Source organism: Phoxinus phoxinus, assembly GCF_949152265.1.
Source record: "Phoxinus phoxinus genome assembly, chromosome: 1".
Taxonomy (NCBI): domain Eukaryota; kingdom Metazoa; phylum Chordata; class Actinopteri; order Cypriniformes; family Leuciscidae; genus Phoxinus; species Phoxinus phoxinus.
Window position 1 is genome coordinate 27,142,607 of NC_136876.1, and position 20,227 is coordinate 27,162,833.

The window sequence follows — 20,227 nt, forward strand, 5'->3', positions numbered from 1 at the left end:
TTTTAACCTCAACACTACAGAGAACATCTATTCGCCTAATAATTACAAGCAGTTTTAGTGTGAGAGCTGTTCTGTTTAAGTTCAAGGGTGGAAACAGGGTCAACACAAAACCTTCAAAAAGCACATGACAGGATTGAATTCAAAAGGGAAATTAAAGACTGGCAAAGAGAGACATCATTTCACAACACCAAAAGATGGAACGAACATTTAGTGAATAAAAAACGAAAGCATCTCTGAACTGATACTCCATGACTGTTTTGGTTTTGACTGGAATTTTGTTGATATGACCAGACCTTGACCGTTTCAAACATAGTTGGTGGGATATTAGCAATGATCCAGGGTTCAGGGATGCAGTGCTGGGTCGTTTGCACGCATTAGAAGCATTCTGCATGTTCAGATGAGGTGTGAAGACGGAGCGCAGCCGAGGCTGTGTTAACACAGCGCAAGTATATGTGTGGCATGAGGTGAGAGTGAGGATTGTTAAGCTGCTTACATAATTTATTCAGTGCGAGTGTGGATCGGGCACCCTGGGTGAGGTGTGTCACATCAGCATTGTGAAGGGCACGCTCACACACTCGGCTGCCTTCAGCTGATGTCCGACGACCAACTCTGTAACAAGAACTAGGATGGATGTCAGAGCTTTGTGATTTTAAGATCCGTAGATCAGTTTTGGATCATATTGCAGCTTGTGTGGTCGAATTAAATTTTACATTTGAAACCACCTATACAAAAAATATTTTGGGAGTACAAGAATACATTGTACTATGATACTATTAGCATATTCAAGAGTAATTTTCATGGAAAATCATGATTCACGATACTTTAAAGAAACCCTGTCCAAAAATGTGTGCAATTACCATAATACTATATCTGGGGTGAAAAAAATGCACTAGTGTATATAAACGAGTATTTATTTCTTCTATTTTTTTAACAAAGCTATATATAATTGCTTACAAAAAGATAAATTTAATAAAGTACAATTATTTATAAATATATTTACATGTATAAATGATAAAAAATGTAAATAAATAAATTGTGTATAATAATTATATATAATTAAGTTATTGTTTTTTCTTTCTTAAGCACACCTTTATATATATATATACTTTATTTAGCAAATGTGATTATAAAAAGTATTATTCTCTGAGAAGTTAAGCCTCCTTATTTTATTTAACTACATATTGTTTTAATGCAGTTTAATTTTTTTTACTGCAAAATAAGACAAAAATACTGATTAATAATGCTTTTTTTAATTAAGTTTGAATTGACCTTATTCATCTGTGTGACATTATCCCTTCATAAAGACACAGATACTCATAAACATGCATACCTTTATTCATGCATTGAGAACACTCCTTTAATGAAACGTCAGCCGAAACCTTTTACGCAGAAGCATGCAGAGCACAGAGCTTCTCTTGAACGTTCTGCCTGTCCCTTGTTTTTGTATCTAATATGCAAAACGCAAATGGACATGAAGGAACACAATCACAATGTCACCCTCATATACAGACTAGCATGCACACCCTTAGGTTAGCCAATAATTGTAACCCTGAGTCAGTAGTATTCAGATGCTGACCCCATAGCTAACCCTCAGCCAGCACAGGAGGCGTGTAGACTGCAGGCTAAACATCAGCCCAGCCCCAGACACACACACACACACACACTCGCACAGCGCAGGCGGGGGTCAGCCATCGGGGTCAACCTAAACACCCTGCAGCTAGCAAGTCACAGCTCTAGTGTCAAAGCAGCGGTAACACATTGACATAATGGCTGCTAAACACACATACACCGATTCCATTTTAAGACACACTCATAAACTCACACAAATCACTGAGTCAGATGTTAAATGTCAACATGACATCAAAATGAACTCTATTAACTGTCTTAATGGTCTTATTGTGTGTGTTACATCAGTGCATGTTGTTACATTAAGGCGGGGAAAGTATTCATATTCTTTTATAAAAATGAAATGACTTGCTCCAGCACTTATATAACTTTTTTTTGGCTGATGTCATCAAGTCCTTACTTCTAAGCCCCTCCCCTTTTCATAATCCAGTCAAATCCCAATGGATAAAATCAAATACTGCCCTATCTTTTCTCACTGAATATCCTAATTCACTGAGAAAAATATGTAGGCTACATTTGCTAAATTAAAATTGGCTGCGAATGTCGTTTGATGACGACTTGAAAATGTATGTCTAAATTCATACAAGCAGACATACAAAACACACACCGATGTTCTCACATCTCCCATTTTGCATCCGTTGGTTGTTTGATCCTGTTTTTGACACGAAAAACATCCAAAATAACCACCCACAGTTCAATACTCATTTTGTGAAAAAAGAACATCTTTTATTCCATAAATTTATCAGTATGGCACATGAACAGAGATTGAATGGTCTGAAAAAGATTTGGCACAGAACCATTACAGCAGAACGAATCTGCCCTCCTCCACACACACACACACACGCACGCGCGCACACACACACACACGCACACATGACACACTTCAGATGTTAATAATACACATTCCAGAGCGATTTATCTAACAGGTTCAAACAGAGTCAGGAGAAACAATCACATTAACAACTACCTTCAATATTTCAGAGGACTCAAACAACCCAAGGTGGCAGATGGGGGGAATGTTTAATTGAACAGAGGGAAGGAAATATCTGAGGCATCAGTTTGCTTCTCTGTTGTGTTTCTGTTTTTTCTATCTCTCAAGAGAGGATTGTGGTTGCAATGCGTGTTTGTGTGTTCGACACCAGACAGTCGTGAATTTCTGGTCCTCCAGTAAGAAAGGATAAACGAGAGGCTGATGGGAGAAAGAGTGAGAGAGAGAGAAAGAAACAAGAGATGAATCTGAGAAACTAAGGTAAAACGGCAAAGGAATTAAGTGATCGTTAAATAATGTTATAAATGACTCACACCGACGTCACAAACCAATATGAATTGATTCCCAAAAGGGGAATTTTTGATTTCTTTTCTGGCCATAGTTTTATAAGTGAATGAGGATTCGAGCTCCAAAATGTGAAAAAGCGCAGTGGTCCATATGACTCTCGTGGTATATTTCATCTTCTGGAGCTTTGTGTGAGAAATAGGCTGAAATTTAAAACATTATTCAATTTGAATCATTCATGTGCAAGATCTTTTCAATGAATTATTTGCTCCAGTTCACAAAACCACTCGGAATGATTCAGTTCTTTTCTTTCTCAATGGTTCAGACTGTTTCGGTGCTTTAGTTCGGCTCACTGACTTGATGATCCGGTCGTAACGGTTAACAGCTCACTGGAGGAACATTATCAGTGAATAGCAACTTCAATTTCAAACTGCTCGTCACACACAGCCACTGTATCATATGGCTTCAGAAGACTTGCATTACAGCGCAAGAGTCAAATGGACCGCTTTTATTGTGCTTTTGCATCTTTTTTGGAAGCTTTACACCCTCAGTTTCATTCAATTCAAAGAATGTCTAGAAAATTCACCTTTTGTGTTCGGCAGAAGAAAGAAAGTCATACAGGTTTGGAACAACCTGAGGTTAAATAAATGATGACAGAACTTACATTTCTGGGTAAATGATCCCTTTAAAGGTCTGAATAAAGAGCATAAGGTACGGAGAGAAAGAACGTCTCCTTTTACTCTTTTATTTTCTTTCTCTGTAAGTCAGTGACTCAGAACAAAAAGGTCTGATGTGTTCTCCGCATGTCAGGAGATATAGATGTAGGGAAGGAGGAGGAAGAGGGTGAGAAAAGGAGAGAGCGTAGTGATGTCAAGCTGTGCGCCTCTCATTCCTGCAGGTTATAACAGTGAGGTCATCACAGCCCACAGCAACGCTTGACATACAAGGATAGCAATGTCCCATAGACACACGCTTGCACCGAGACACACATGACTCAATCTGGCAGACGAACGGACGTCCACATGCTGGCTGTCAGTGAGCTAACACACAGAATGTTCACGCAGACACCTGCAACAACATACAGTATACACACATTCACACGCGTCACACAGACTCCTATATCCCCACACACTCATTGTTTGGTAGATGTACGAACACCTTTCTTACTTAGTTCACGAAGTCATTGGTGCAGACATGCCTATGCACGCACAAACGCTCAAATAAGACATGATGACTAGTGACAAGACATGTCAGAACGTCCTATGACAGCCAGCCTCATCTCATCGCTCCCTCTATTTTCTCTCCTGATCTTGTTCTTTGTCATAGATTTATCAGCAGATTTAGCAAATAAGTGTGAGTTTATTTGCAGGGGAAAGCTTCAGCCTTGATTTTAGCCGTGGTTTGAGATGTTGTGGTCTTGTGGAATGATTCCCGACCTCAGTGAAAGAGATCACAAGTTCTAAACTTTTCAAAGTCAATTAGCATGGGTGTGATATTTTCCCCCCCGTGATTTTTATCTGTACAAAAACAGTCCGTTATGCTGCTTGATATTGCAAACTGGTATTTGCTAACATATTATTGTAGTTTATTATCGTAATCATAAATACACTAGTTTGTAGCCCAAATACTTCTAATAGCGTATAATGAAGTCTCGTGCAATCTCGGGAAATGGCTTACTTTTGTGATGAAAAATTCGGTGGATAAATAGCAATTATTTATTTTTGGAAAAATTTACATTTTGTTGTCTCAGTTTTCTCACGGAATAAAAATGGGTTAAAATTAATAGCTGTCAGCGCCTTTATATTTTATGAAAGCGATCTTCATATTTGAGGGTTCCTGACATCCAAAGTATAAAAATCTCTGGGCTAGAACACGAATGTTGTCTAATCATCTTCAGTGTTTGGGGTTTTGGGAAAACCCCACTGGGGAAGGATAGAAAGGAAATTGTGTTACAAAAATGACTGCTCCGTGAACATAAATCAAAAGCTTGAAAGCTGACAGAAGGGGGGAGAAGTTTAAAGTGAAATCAATAATTCTAGTTAAGCTTTATTTCATATTGATAAATGTTTACTCTTATGCCGCTCTGTGCCTTTTAAAGTTATTGCAGCAAAATCAGTGTGTGTGTGAGATTTAATGTGCTGAGATAATGGCACGCTTTTGTTTCGCCTCTTCTGCAAATCTTGTTCTGCGTTCCGCCGCGCTACACTGTAACTGGGTCACGTTCAGATCCTTCAGTTCACTCAGTCTCAGATAGCAGGTTCTCTTGCAGCTTTAGCTTCATGGCATCATCACAGCATGAGCAGGTTCATCATAAGGTGATGGGGTCACAGCTCATTGCTCCCTCACAGGCTGGCTGGAGAGACTGTCCACTTCAACGTTTTTTCACCCTAACATACACCCTCACTTTCCAACTTGATTCAAACAAACATCACACAGGGCATCTAGCCTTTACGATGGCCAAAAAACATAAACAGTAACTGTGTTGCAGGCTGTAGAGCGGCAAAAGGCACGGTCTGAAACTCATGAGAGTTAATCTCAGAGAGGAACCAAGATGCTGCTTCAGCGGTTTTAACAGGGCCGACTCATTCAGGACGCTGTCACACATTTACACAACCCTACACAGCAAAATAATCTAGTATTTTTGTCTAGTTGTAAGGATGTTTAGATATTTATAATGAAAAACAAGAGGATTTTGCTACTTCAGCAGAAAATTGCTTAAGGTATCAAGAATTTTAAGAGAATATACCTGGAATTATTTCAAGTTTATTTTTCTTACCCCATTGGCAATTTTTTTGTTTATTTAAACCTAAACCTCATTTGTCATATTTAAACAGAAAACGTTATTCATGTATCTTCTTTGAACACAAATCTTAATATGTTATGCAAGGGGGTTTAAGGTCCATGCACTTATGAAATACAATGAAATATGTTTAACATAAATATCAATGTTATTATTTTTACATTCACGATCGTCTATTTGATTCTGTTTTCTAAATAATGATTAATTAAGAATAATAATTCAGAAATAATGAAATATTTTTTTTAGATTTTCCAGATAATATTTTTCAACAATTTACTTTAGTGTAAAATGAGAATATAAAATCGAATTATTTTATATTGATGTCTTTATAATATCACACTTAATATTTTTCTCAGCCAGTAAATGCATGAAAATGCCTTTATTTTTTAGGAAAGCGGTCCCTCACAAGATCATCGTATTGGTCCTTGCCATCAAAACCCTTATGTTTAAAGCAACCTTGCTTCTAAAGTCAAAAGTTGCAAGACTTTCTAAACCAGAGGAGCAGAACACATCACAGTGTCTCTAAAACATAGAGCATTGTGGGAGTACACACAAGCAATATTGTAAGGGATTTGTCCTATGAAATAATCTATGTGAACTGAATTTAGCAATGTATTTCATTCCCATTAGCAAACACACTCAACTTTAACTTTATCTTCATAGCCTTTGCGAAACCTAGCTATTTGTTTTAAAGGAGTCAATATCTCAAAACTTGGTCTTTCTGATGCTTCCAGGAAACACATGATAATCCGCCACATGACCACCATCACAAAACCGAGTGTCATCCTTCAAAGTTCAAAGCAGGGAAGTCAAGCTACAACCTGCAGTCTCTTAAACCAGACCTAGGACTTATTGGATGGGTCCTAGGATGGATATTACTGCAGACATTATACAGAAGCACAGTATACATACAACATGTCTGGCCCATGTGCATTTACCAGCCAGTCAAGTGGCATCCGATCAAAAATGACAGTGACATTTGAGAAGCTTGTACCATGGAGGATTACATTAAGGCACAAACTGTATAAGGTCCCACAGAAGACATAATGCGTTTTCCGAGTCTGAGGTGTCACATGTATGCTAATTATCTCTGTCTGTAGGCGCATGTGTGCGTTCGAGGGAGGATGTGGGTAAAAGCACTCTTTATTGACTAAGGTGGGTCTAGGATAGTCTTGCATTGGTGTTTTGTGTGTGCTCAGCGGCAATCAGTGTTTGACAAGCTGCTGCGGGCTCTTGTACAGACCAGTGTGATGACGCAAAGAGACGCCGTGAACAACTGATCTCATTCTCTTCATAAAACCCCTCAAACACACACACACAAGCGCACATAAATGTCCTGATGGGTATCAAGGAACCCACACAACATCTACAATGGCAAACGAGGCACATGTTCAAACAAACCATACACATGCTCTCTAACACGATAAATCATGTGTGATTTTTGCCACACACACACACACACACACACACACTCAAGCTGCTTTAATGCTCAATTCCAAATCTGTCACACACACTCAATCTCAGGGGCTAAATAAGTTTTCAGGGTTGAACAACACTGGTTCTCTCTCTCTCTTTCACCCTCGACATAAAAGCAGACTATAGTTTTGTGTGCACTGACCAGCAAATAATTAATCACAATAATAACACAATTCAATATGAAGTCTGTTAATGTAGGCCATAAAAAGATGATCAAGTTAAAAATGCATATTTATTTTCAAGGTTTAGTTTTTAGAGAATATATTATTCCTGTTATGACAAAGCTGCATTTTCAGCATCATTGCTCCAGTCTGCAGTCATGATCCTTCAGAAATCATTGTAATATGATGATTTAAATTGGTTCACAAGAAACATTTCTCATTATCATGTTGTATTGCTTAATTTTTTTGTCGAAACCATGATACATTTTTTCAGGATTCTTTTATGAATAGAAAGTTAATTTATTTTAAATTTATTTTAAATATATTGTAACAATATAAATGTCTTTACTGTCAATTTGATGCATCCTTGCTAAAAAAAAACTTTTTCATTTCTTTAAAAAAATATATATATATTGACCCCAAACTTTTGAACAGTATGAAGACTAGACAAAAAAAAAAACTAAAAAAGTCCATCTGATAATTGTATTTTAAATGAGCATTTTTAGGTTTTAAATTTTACTCTTATCAGTGAAAGTTTTGAAAATAAGGCATGTCAATAACTAACTAATAACATTTTCAGCGAAATTACTAAACCTAAACATATGAGCCTGAAAAAAAATGCTAATTAAAAAGATAAATGTCAGACAGACTTAGAGGTTTTTGCATCTAAGGTCTTTTAATATACTTTAAAATATAATTTATTCCTGTGATGCAAAGCTGAATTTTCATAATTTTCATGATGAAAATTCAGCTCTGCATCACAGAAATAAATTATATATGGTACTATATATATATATATATATACTTGTTTAAAAAAATATTTGCTAGTTGGGTAAGATAAATAAACTTTAGACATTTTACTACATACTGATATATTTTCTAAAAACAAGTCTTAATCTAAAAAAAATAATCGAAATATTCCATTTTCTTAATAAGCAAAAAAGTATGATCCAGTTTTTTTATATTGCACAATGTGTTTTTTTTAAGCCAGCTTCACAATTGGGAGCATCGGTGTCAGAGCGCCGTGACAGGCTGTGGAACTGTGGTAAAATTGTGTTTGTTAGGGACACAAGCTACATCCACACCCTGCCATGAAAGATTTGTCTGTTCTGTGTAGCCCTGACAATTACAATGAAGCAGTGTAATACGTGAAGAATGACTGCACCCCTCGCAGCTGCTTTAGACACGGGCCATCACTACAGCTTCCACCAGCAGTAGGGCTGAAGTATGATTTTTAACTTATGTAATTGATATTCTAGTGATGCACTCTCAAGTGAGTAGAAGCTAGTTGTTTGTGTGTTCTACTTGGTTTTGTGGCTCAGACTGTCACATCTCAGGGACCAATGCTATAGATCTTCTGCTGATGAATCCAGGACCAAAGTGCAAACGACCAAATACAAACCTTTTAAGTAAAAGCTGGGATAAGATATTTACCTCCCACACCCAAAAGCAAGAGCTTGAGCGTGACTGCAGCTTTAACACAAAAAAAACGGGGACCATCGCCACACATTTGAATTTCTGAATTATGTAGCACGACCGCTACTAGGGAAGTACCTCCCACCGCTTCAACCGGTAGGAAATTGGCACGGCTGGCTCCTGACTTCTCGATTGGGGTATTTAGGAGGGGGAAAAAGAAAGAAAATCCACAACTGATGTTTTTCTCCATTCTGGCTAAGAGCACCATTCAGAAGATCATACATAAGCCTGAAGCATTGGAAAATATGCTAAAGTGATTTAAAGCGGGGATTTGAAAATGGATGTCTGACTCTCGCCGTCTCTCACGACAGTCTCTTAACGCAAAAAAACACAGATGTCACAAACATGCACACCACGCGCACGCTCAAACACACTGCAATGACAACAGGAACATAGTCTCTTACTGTAACACACACACACACACACACACACACACACACACACACACACAGAGGGCAAAGAAAATTATATTAATGAAAAACAAATGATCGAAAGACTTGGATGTCTTCAAATAAGCTTACAACAGCTGAAATGGCCATTTCCAAAGTTGTCATACATACACACACACACACACACACACACACACACACGGTTAAGCCAAAACCCGCAACATTGGTGCACTTTGCATAAGTCCTAAACCAGCTGGTGAGCAGGGTATTTCTCTGCCAAGCGTGTTTATGAGAGAGCTGAGATTGGTCGGCTTGATGTGTACGAGTGTGTGTGTTTTGGGCCCTGTGACTCAGATACCGCAGTGCTACGAGGGAGAGAGAGAGGGCTCCTGTCTTCCTAGCTTTGTCACAGCATTCGCATGCTTCATAAAGACTTCAGGAAGTGAGAGATATCTGAGGTTGCAGGCTAGGTGAAGATCATGAGATATGTTATAACAGTCTCTGCCCTGTCCCACTACCAATCTGCTCGCCAAAACTTTCTTGTAAGTTGCTTTGGAAAGGAAGCATATGCCTTAAGCACAAATGTAATACGATTACTGTGTCTGGTACATACATATGCACACGCAAACAGATGTGTACGTAATTTACCCGAGAAGCAAATGAACATATGCATATCGTCGGTATGAGAGGGAGAATATGATAATTTCAAGAGTTGGGGATGATGTACCTATGGAAGATCAATGGTGTGTTAGATATGGGCATCTTGATGACTGCTACTCAAGGTTCATGAATGTCAATGGTAAGGAGGTATATTGATATGCAGTGTACTGCAAATATGCTAATTTCCAATTTAGGAACACTGTTATGTCCTAGTAAATGGCGTCCTATACCGCCTCTGTCCACACATTTGCATCTGAGACCTGAACGCTGTGATGGGGACCGTCGCAGCAGCAACAGTTGCCAGGGAAACCTCACCATAGGAACCAGTTGGGACACTGTGCCAGAGAATGGGTGCGCCAATATGTCGAATGACAATTGACACGGTGGTGTGCTCGCGTGTGGATATTTGTACGTGTTGTAGGCTAACAAGGTTTGACAAACACAGGCACGGGGACCCACAAAGATGGCACCCTGGCTTTGACAGTGTTTGGCACATTAGTGCGAAGGCGTGTTGCCGTGGCAACAGGGTGTTGACATGGCACAGTCGCACTTCTCGGCACTGATAATGGGTGACATTCTGAGAACAAGCGTGTATTAGAAACTCAGTCTCTCTTTCCTCTCTCTCTCTCGCTCTCATTTCTTTCTCTGCAGAGAAGAACGCTACCACCAACCAAATCACATTCTGTCTGCATCACAGGAGAACTGTCTCCAGACTGTATATAAGCTCCAAGGGTTACATACAGTGGTACCTCAAATACATGAGAAAAAGAAAAGACACAAACATAGAACAAATCAATGCCACCAAGTTTCACGATTTCAGTTGCCATTTTGTGTGCCATATATATATATATATAATATATATAATATATATATGTATATATATATATTTATTTTTTTAATTTCGAAGTGACTTCTGCTAACAGAACATTTTTCATAATTATAACGAGTGTAATATTAGCTAATTATAATAACAATAACAATATTACAATTAAGATAACACTTGATTTTGAAAAAGAAAAAAAGAAAAGAAAATGAAACTAGATAAAAACAAATAATGAAAGACACTTATTATCATAGTAGTTTTGTTTTAAAAGAGCTCTATAAGTTTCTATAGTTGTCATTTATTTGTCCTTTTTCATTTAAAAAATCTTTCCAAACTCCAATCTCGCTCACTGAGTGGGTTTTCTCTTACCTTTCAAAAGCTATCCTCCGTTGGCTTTCTGCTCAAACAGTAGTGCCGTCCACATGTCTGGACACAGTGTTTGAAATAATCCATTTACCCCTGCAGTATTCACCAGAGTTTGTGTTCTGTTCTAAATCTCCTTCAATCACATTGGAAAAAAGCAGGGTCCTGGTAAAGTTTTTGTCTTGTATAAAACAAAGGGGACAGGCCATTGAGGGGGCCATTTAAAGGCCCATCCATTTCCTTGCTTGGATTTGTTGTTGTGGCTTTGTGGTGCTTCAAGCAAATCGTTGTCATTGTCAGTAGGTCCACTGCTATTCCAGTTTAACTGAGGGGATTATCAGCTGTGGCGACAACCACTTTTTACACAAACATCACCTCTAGGTAAAAACAATGAAACCAAACAAATTTGCTATGCTTTTGACACTTGATGTTTCACAATAATGATGATAGTAGTAGTAATGTAATGTCAACAGGAGCCTCTTTTTATTCAGTTTTCAAATCGGGTTTCGCTAAAATGTCCCACAAAAAATGCCTTTTCTCAGTATAGCAGCATGTAGATAAACTTTTACAGTATTTTGTTTCATTGCATTACATAGTATCATCATTATTGTCTTATAATTCTGTTGATAATGGTGATAACTGATATCGACCCAATTTGGATCTCAAAGGCCTGCGGAATCAAACAGTAGTTATAATGTGAATTAAAATGATCTCTTCTCAATAACCCTGTTAGTTATAGAACAGGAAAGAGAAACCTTTTAAGACTTAAAACAAAGCCAAAGTATCTGAAATCAAACACAATTTCCAGAATATCCATCCCTGTCCCTCAGTCTCTTCACGATGCCCTTAAGTCCCACAAGGGTGTACCAGTTTAAGACGCATTTTTGTTTTTATGCAGAGAAAGGAATTATCAGTGACAAAGCGCTACAACAGCAGCTGCTAATTCTTCAAAAGCCATGGCTTCAGACAGAAAAATGTAAAGATTCTTCATAATTTATTTCTCTGAATGAAAATATATTTATATATCATGTATACTTTCATAGTTTATATAATCTCTTAAAATTTGTATATCTTTCATTGTCTTTTTGCGCTTTAGGTTCTTGTTTGTTTTTCATCTCTTCCCCTTAACTGTGACAGCCTTTGAGAAAGGGGAGAAACTGAGTCCATCATCATCATCAAGAAACAGGCCCTCAACACAGTGCTGGTCTACTAATCCATCTTTCCTTCAAAGGACCACGAACCTCTACAAAATTTTAATGATCCATTTTTGTCATCTGAGCTTTACGGTTCTCTAAACCATTTACACATGATCTTTCGTTCTCAGCTAGTGTCCATAAATACTTAAGGTTGTTCATGTATTTCTATATACATTTCCTACCTAATGGTGCGTATGGTTTTGATTTTTGTAGCATCCTGCTTTATTGATGGAGATCGGTATATGATGGTGTACAGTATACGCACAGATCTTTTCATCTTCTGAAATGTGTCTGTACACATGCTGATGTGCAAAGATTTTGCTTTGGCACAGATTGGTGCAAGTTTGGCACATAATTATCAATCTTGCATTATACAAAAACGTATGGATTTATATTGTATTGACAAGTGTGGTTTTGTTTGCTGATGTCTAATGATCCCCTTGATACGTGCAGATCATAGTATGGCAAAGACTGTGATTTTAAACTGCGGTGTGGTTGCCTTCTTCCTTCTAGAAATTCCCCCACTCTTTGCCAGCATATTTACTTTGTAGTGATTTCACAGCTGTATCTTGTATTCTTGTGTAGGCTATATTTCATACAATGCTGGGTCTGCCTTTCTCATTACTCCTGAGAACATACCCATAGGGGTTGAACAGCCAATACCTTTCATCTGTTTCTGTCTCCCTGATACTCTTTCTCCATTTCTTATCTGTACATTTACCTTTCTCCCTTTCTCAACTTCAGATCTGGGTTTCTTGGACATTCTCCTTGGAGCCGCTCTTGAATAGTAACGGCTCGATCTGTGGGTTCTGCCCTTTACTCATCAGGCCTTTCAGTGACCCGTGGATGCCAAGGGTCGGCAGAGGCATTGAAGAAGGCATGGAACATGATGTACTACATGCAGAGACTGGCACCTGCGTGCAAGAGATGGGGATATTCTGGGCCTGGGAGCAGGGCGAAGGGTTGTTGTTATTGTTTAGGCCTCCGCCCGAGCCTCCACCAAGGCCCAGACCCATCATGTTATTGTTGAAGTGATGGGCCTTGTAGTAATGGTTGAGATGCTCTGCTCGTGCAAGGTTTGGGAGGTTGACGATTTCAGGGTGGTGCAGTCGCAAGCTCTGTCCGCCGGACCCTCCTTGCGGTACCGTGGATCCTCCTGAGATGCCGCTGCCACGGATGCCCGTTCCCGCTCCGATCTCATCTTCGACGTTAATGATCTCGATGGCTCGTGCCGGCCCGTGGTGTTTGTGCAACTGGTGCTGCTTCCGCAGTTTGTAGAACACCACCAGCATGACAGCGGCCATGAAGGTAATGGCCACAAAGCAACCAATGATGATTTTGGTGGTCTTCATGACATCGTCTAGTCCAGAGGGGTAGTTGGGCTCAGAAATAGGGACTGTGAAAGTGGGTTTGGTTGTTCGGGGAGAAGACGATGAGCCAAGGATTGACAGAGAAGAGGCAGTAGTGGACACAACTTTATCCCAGAGGTGCCCAGAAGGTGTAGTCCCAGGAATGTGTATAATGGTCTCATTTATGGCACGCAATGCAGATTCTTCATCCCCCGTACTCTCCACAGTTTCTACAGTGACCGTGGTGAAGTAGGTGTAGTTGACGCTAACGTCTGCTGCGGTCACATTCAGGACAGCAGTTGCCGTAGTGTTCCCAGCTGAGTTGGTCACCATGCAGGTGTATTGGCCAGTGTCACGCAGAGTTACATTGGTGAAATTCAGTGTGCCATCATGCAGCACGGAAATTCTGACCCGATAGGAGCCATGGGTCATTAGGGTGCCATTCGGTGTGATCCAGTTCACAGAAGTCATGGAGGTACCGGTGCGACACTTGAGCTCAGCAGCCATGCCCTCTGTCACATTGAGGTCAGTGGGCGGTTCCACAATGACGGGGGCATAGCAGGTGAAATGGCTCTGGTCCAGCTCTCCAATGTACTTTCCCTTTAGGTAGGGTGGTGCATGGCACCGTGCACAGCAGGTCGTGTTGCTCGGCACGGTTTCTTTAAGCCACCAGCTTAACCACAGCACGTCACAGTTGCACACCCAAGGGTTGTGATTGAGATGAACTCGCTCCAGCTTCTGCAAGGGTGTGAAAAGGTCATGGGGCAAAGAGTGAAGGGAATTGTGGGATAGGTTGAGCTCCTCTAGGTTCTTGAGATCATCGAAAGCATTGCGCTCGATGACCGACATCTGAGAATGCATGAGCCATAGTTTGCGTAAAGATTCCAGGCCTTGGAAGGATCCAGGTCTGATGATTTCCAGACGGTTCCCAGACAACTCTAGCTCCTCCAGTCGCACCAGGGGAGTCAAGTTAGGGATGTCCTTCAGGCCACACATACCCAAGTTCAGGTAGCGCAGGTTGATGAGTCCAACAAAGGCTGCGTCAGAAATATAATCCAGCTTTTTGAGTTCGCCTAGGTCAAGACGTCGCAGCGAGGGGACGCGGTGAAAGGCATAGCCTGGTAAGGTCTCGATTGGATTGTTTCGTAACCACAGTTCTCGCAGCTTGCTGAGGTACTCAAAGGCTTGCGATGGCACCAGTGTGAGGCGGTTGTCGAAAAGTTCCAGAGTGTTGAGGTTTGGGAGGCCATTGAAAGCACCCACCTCTATTTGACGAATCTGGTTCTTGGAGAGCTGGAGGATCTCCAGGTGCCGCAAATGTTTGAATGTGTCTGATTTTATCACCTAAGTGAGAAAAATACAGGTACAAGTTTAGGATTAGAGTTATGTGTGATCAATTTGTTCCTGTGAAGGATGAACATTTTTGAAAATACAAAGTCATAGACAAAGTTTTAAAAAGTACATCCATTACTGACTGTTGTGCTTTGAAGATAAAATGTTTTGCAAGTTGTTATCATTCACTCTTAATGTTTGAAGAAAAACAGATTAAAGGGATAGTTCACCCCAAAAAAAAAAAGTTGTCATTGTTTATTCAACCTCATATTGTTCCAAACCCGCATGCTGTTATTTTTAATCCATGAAAAACAAAAGGTAATTTTTGAAAAAAACCTTCAAGCTGTTTGTTTTTTTTCAGTTCGTAGTGGCCACTTTTTCCATCTTTAGAAAGGACAAAAAAAAAAAAATAACATAAAATCATCTTTAACGTTAAGCCAAATGACAGCTTTGTGCAAGGAACAGAATAAAATGTAAGTTACTGTTCATAGCAAACCATCTTTTGCTGCAGCACTCAAATGTAATTTGACACATTTTAACTGGCATTTGAAAAGTGTTCAGTTCTGATATGTTGTTGCACCCTTTCAGAGGCGAAGATTATGAATAATGAATTAAAAACTTTTAGTCTTTTCTTCTCACGCACAGTTATCATATGGCTTTAGGAGACTTGGAAAAAAGCACATGAGTTGCATGGAATATGCTTACAGTGTGTTTTTCTGGATCCTAAGCCCGAGTGTCCAAAAAAACGTTTTTAGCCAACTGAAAACGCCAGCGCTCTTTTGAAAGCTTTTTTAGTTTGAGACGCTATGTGGATCATAGTTGTACAAGCAGGATGTGGCGGACGGTCGGTGTGGAATTTGTCCCCCACACCCCCCCTCCCTCAACAATTGGACGGCTGGGTAAAAAGTGACAGTGATGAGCGCTGCATTTTACCCAAAGTTGAACATTCTTCAACTCTTGGCGACCGGTAAAAATCGCAGAGCTCTTAGCAGCATGAAATAAACACTCAGCGCCTTTTCACGCTGCTGCCGTTTTAAAAAAGCGGCACTACCATTGAAAACAATTGGAAAAATGTGCTAGCCTTGGGGAAAAGTGCTTTTGTGGACACATGACCAAACAGAAATGGTAATTATGAACTGTAAGAAAAATCACTGCAACAGGATTCTTAAAAAAAAAAAAAAAAACTACCATTTTCCACAGAAAAAAGCATACAGTTTATAAGTGACATGAGAGTGATAATGACAGAATGTTCATGTTTTGGTGAACTATCCCAATTAAAAAAAGAATGGCTTGCAACTGTAAATCTTAGTTATGGTGAAAAAAAATTGAAGAGTAAACAACAATCATAACAGAATATCAACAGTCTTATTAGAATTTGCTAAAACATAATGAAAAGACTAGAGAATATTCACACATCATAAACACTATGGGTTCTGAAACCATTTGTCTCTGTGCATCTGATGTAGCCAGAACTGCTTTTCTTGGGCAGGGAGAAGCTTCCTCCTGGCCTACTGCCACAATCCCCTCTGTATATAGAGCAGGGGAGGGGAGGAGGGTGTTAAACACACTGGGTTGGGGGTGTTGAAGAGGAGGGTGGAAACTGTCAGAGCTGCACTCTTGTGGTAAAATGCTATGGAAGAAAAAGAAGCCAAAGAATCTAGGATGCCTTCAGGTATTAAAACATTTTTAGATTTTTAATCATTTCAAGTGGGGCTCGAGGACACAACAAACCAAATCTGAATTTGTATGCTTAAATGGAGGCTTGATGAAAAGCATTATTGTTCCTCATTTTTAATAGGCTTGTTTTTGGTTAACACTTTCAGTGCCAGGGTTAGCCGTAAATTTGCGGTTATCTTGAGAATAAATCTAAACCTTCACACTCAAAGTAGGTCATCTTAACGCCTGACTTCACACCGAAACCTCAATATTTGAGCAAGGCTGAGCCAACTCAGTGTACAAGCAACATTAGTGAAACTGATACTCAATAAAGCTAAGAAACAAACAAACAAACATAAACATCCTTTCCCGAAGCCTAATTGGAAAAGAATGCTGTGGTCAGTATTTACCTGTATCGAGTTCTCCTGTAAGTTGAGGTATCGTGTGTTGTTGGATATACTCTCTGGCACCTCTTCTAAGTTTCGTCTTGTACAGATCACTCGACTGGCTTGATTAGAACAACTGCACGGCGTGGGACAGGTGGAGGCGGCTCCGACTGCGTCTTGGCCTGGGAGGATAAGCCGCAACAGCAGATGAACCAATAAGAGGAGGAGGGGGGAGGGACTAGGAAGGCTGGTCACCGTGGTGATGCGCATGGCAACTGGGTCATGACCCTTCCTGTATTCCAAAGAGGATGATAGGCTGATTCCAATGACTCTAGAATGCTGTCTCTTTAACTGTTGCAGCTTCCTCCCGCAACGGATGTCACTTCTGCATTTTTCAGTCGAAATGTTTGGTCTCCTTGGTTGGTGGCGTGTTTTGTCCTTGTTTTTTTTCCCTTCATACAGATACAATTACATAAGTTGTGTCATCTTTGCCTTAACAGGTCCTCTAATGTGACAGGCCGCTTTGTGATGAATACATGTTTTACTGCAAAAGAGAGACAAAGAAGAAAGCCATATTTTGTTACTCTTACAGAGTCAAATATTTAAGGTTTGCATAATAGCTAAAATGCCACATAATAATTACTCGCAATCAAATGAATGTTGAAGAAAATTAATGCATCAAGTTGACAGGGATAAAAATTGTTTTTAAGGATGCAAGGACTAAAGGTGTTTCCTTCTCTCGCCTGGAAAACTCAACTACTGTACATTTGTAATGAATTCTTGTCTCTCTGTGCATATTAATGATCCTCTTGATATATGTATTCATGTTATGTATACTGTAACCAAACTAAAACACCCTAGAATTAAAATGTATGACATCTTTCATAAAAACACTGAGACCCATTTAAATTTTGTTTTCTCGTGTTTACATCTGGGAAGCATAATGTTAAGGATATTTCTCAAATGTATTGCCACCTGGAGTTTGGCAGTATGTATATATATATATATATATATGGCAGTATATATATAGGCTATATAAAAACGCTTTAGCCCTTATGTTGTGTGAGTCATTTTGACCCGGAGAGGATATTCTTTTCCCCAAAAATGTTAGATAATGTTATCACATTGAATGAAAACTTACCGACTTTGCTCACACAGGGTATGACTACTTCTCAAAAAAATTGTGATAATATTAATCTGTTATACTTTTGGGGATTTTTTTCCCACCTTTGTTAAACTTGTGGTGTTCCCAGTCCAAAATGATCAGCCTATAGAAAAATAGCTTATAAATATATATTGTTATGCTCTATTATCACCAAATATTGGATTAAATCTTGTCAATTTGTTTTCTTTCAATTAGGACAGGTTTTGTATTTCTTTTATGAACTGATTGACTGTAGGTCTCATTGATCTGAGCTTATGCACCGTAGATTTTGAGGGGGGAAAAGCTCAGATAAATGAGGCCTATGATCAATCAGTTCCAAAAAGAAATACAGTACAAAACCTGTCCTAATTGAAAGAAAAAAAGTTGACAAATTTTTTATTTATTCCATATTTGGTGGTAAAGCATAACGAGAGATTTACAAGCAATTTTTAAAAGGACGGTTTTATTTCATTTTTGACCAGGAACATCAAAGGTGTTACAGGGTTTACAACACAGAATTATGGGTTAGTTAAAAGTCTAAAGTCGACATTAAATGGAAATTCATCTTAGCTATTTTCTAAATGCATCCTATTGATCTTATTGAGAATGATAATTATACGTGTATGTTTCTTTTCTTTCTTTTTTTTAACTTGGCGATTTTTAATAAAATCTTCCGTCGCGTCTAAATGATTACTTTGGAATCGTGTTCACCACTTACATTAGTGTTGGTCAGACTACCGTTCTTATAATTTAAACCATGTATTATGTTGCTAGTGATTAACAAAAAAAAATTTATAATCACTGAAACCACAATTTTCCTCGTATTTGGCGAGTGTTAATTCTGGACCCTGGCTGTACACAGTCTGACAGAACATATCTGGCTCCACTTACTCACCTTTACCAGATGTATGTGCTTAGCTCCCTTGTGCTATTCTGCAATAATACTGCACGTGTGAACTATGGTACTAATCTTTATGTCCATACTCGCCCATAGACTTGGGGCTCATGGGGTCTTAGAGCAGCATTAACTGGTGCAATGTGCTACAGCTGATGGATTGCTAATTCAACACGAACCCCAGCTCTCTCACTGCAGGTTATTTAGACTCCAGTAACCTTATATAAGGGTATCCAATGAGACACAGTCCGTTACTAATGATGATGGCCCTAATTATCGTACTCTGACATGCATGTTCATTTAACACAGGATTTTACACCCAGCGCAGTGAAAAATAAGAGAGGAAGAGAGACAGGATATGGAGCGAGAGAGAGAGCAGGGCAGAAGGCAGAAGGATGGAGAGATTATTAAACTGATAGATGACTGTACAGCTGCAGGGATAGAAGAGAATCATCAACACTAATAGATGAATACTGAGAGAGAGAGAGAGAGAGAGAGAGAGAGAGAGAGAGAGAGAGAGAGAGAGAGAGAGAGATCCAAGTGAAATGTGAACGAGAGACAGACAGTAAGGAACAGATATAGAGAGAAGGAAATGTTAAGAGGATGAGATAGCGGGTGAGGAAAGAGAGGAGAGGGGGAAACATTAATATTAATCATTTCTCCCAGAGAGAGCAGCATGAGGAAGGCTTAATAGAAAGGGATGAATATGAAACAGACAAAGAGATAGAAAGAGGAGAACGACAACATAGGTGCATCAAAAACAACAAGAGCACACGAAAGATGGGAGAGATGCAGGGAAGACTACACAAAGGAATGAATATAAAACAGGTAGAGAGAGAAGAAATAACTACTGTGTGTGTGTGTGTGTGTGTGTGTGTGTGTGTGTGTGTGTGTGTGTGTGTGTGTGTGTGTGTTTGTGTGTGTGTGTGTGATGAGTAGTCGATACAATTTGTTTGAACACACATCTTAGCATGTCTGTATGGGTCTCGCTCACTAATAATTGCATTCAAGTATACTTATTTACAGTATGTGCACTGGAAAGGGTATCAGACAAAATTTCCACAAGACAAGTGTGTATGCACATACATTTGTGTTATGTTATTTTTTGTTCATTTTTAAAGGTCACATAAAACTTTGAAAACAAGAAATGACTTCAGACCCTGCGACGAATATCTGCCACTGGATATGATGCCACACTCATCATATTTAGAATTTTCTTGTC

General features: G+C 39.2%; 1 protein-coding gene across 3 annotated transcripts in view; it reads right to left on the reverse strand.

Moving 5' to 3' along the window:
• Positions 1 to 10,946: 10,946 nt before the first annotated feature.
• lrrc4ba (leucine rich repeat containing 4Ba) overlaps positions 10,947 to 20,227 on the reverse strand; it is a 42,843-nt gene continuing 33,562 nt past the window's right edge. For all 3 annotated transcript variants that reach the window (XM_079623524.1, XM_079623525.1, XM_079623523.1), the window contains 2 exons: positions 16,991 to 17,510; positions 10,947 to 14,936 (listed from right to left, as the gene is read on the reverse strand). In XM_079623524.1, the coding sequence (XP_079479650.1) occupies positions 12,984 to 14,936; positions 16,991 to 17,236 (2,199 nt within the window). In that variant the 5' untranslated portion in view covers positions 17,237 to 17,510 and the 3' untranslated portion in view covers positions 10,947 to 12,983. The remainder of the gene's footprint in view (positions 14,937 to 16,990; positions 17,511 to 20,227) is intronic.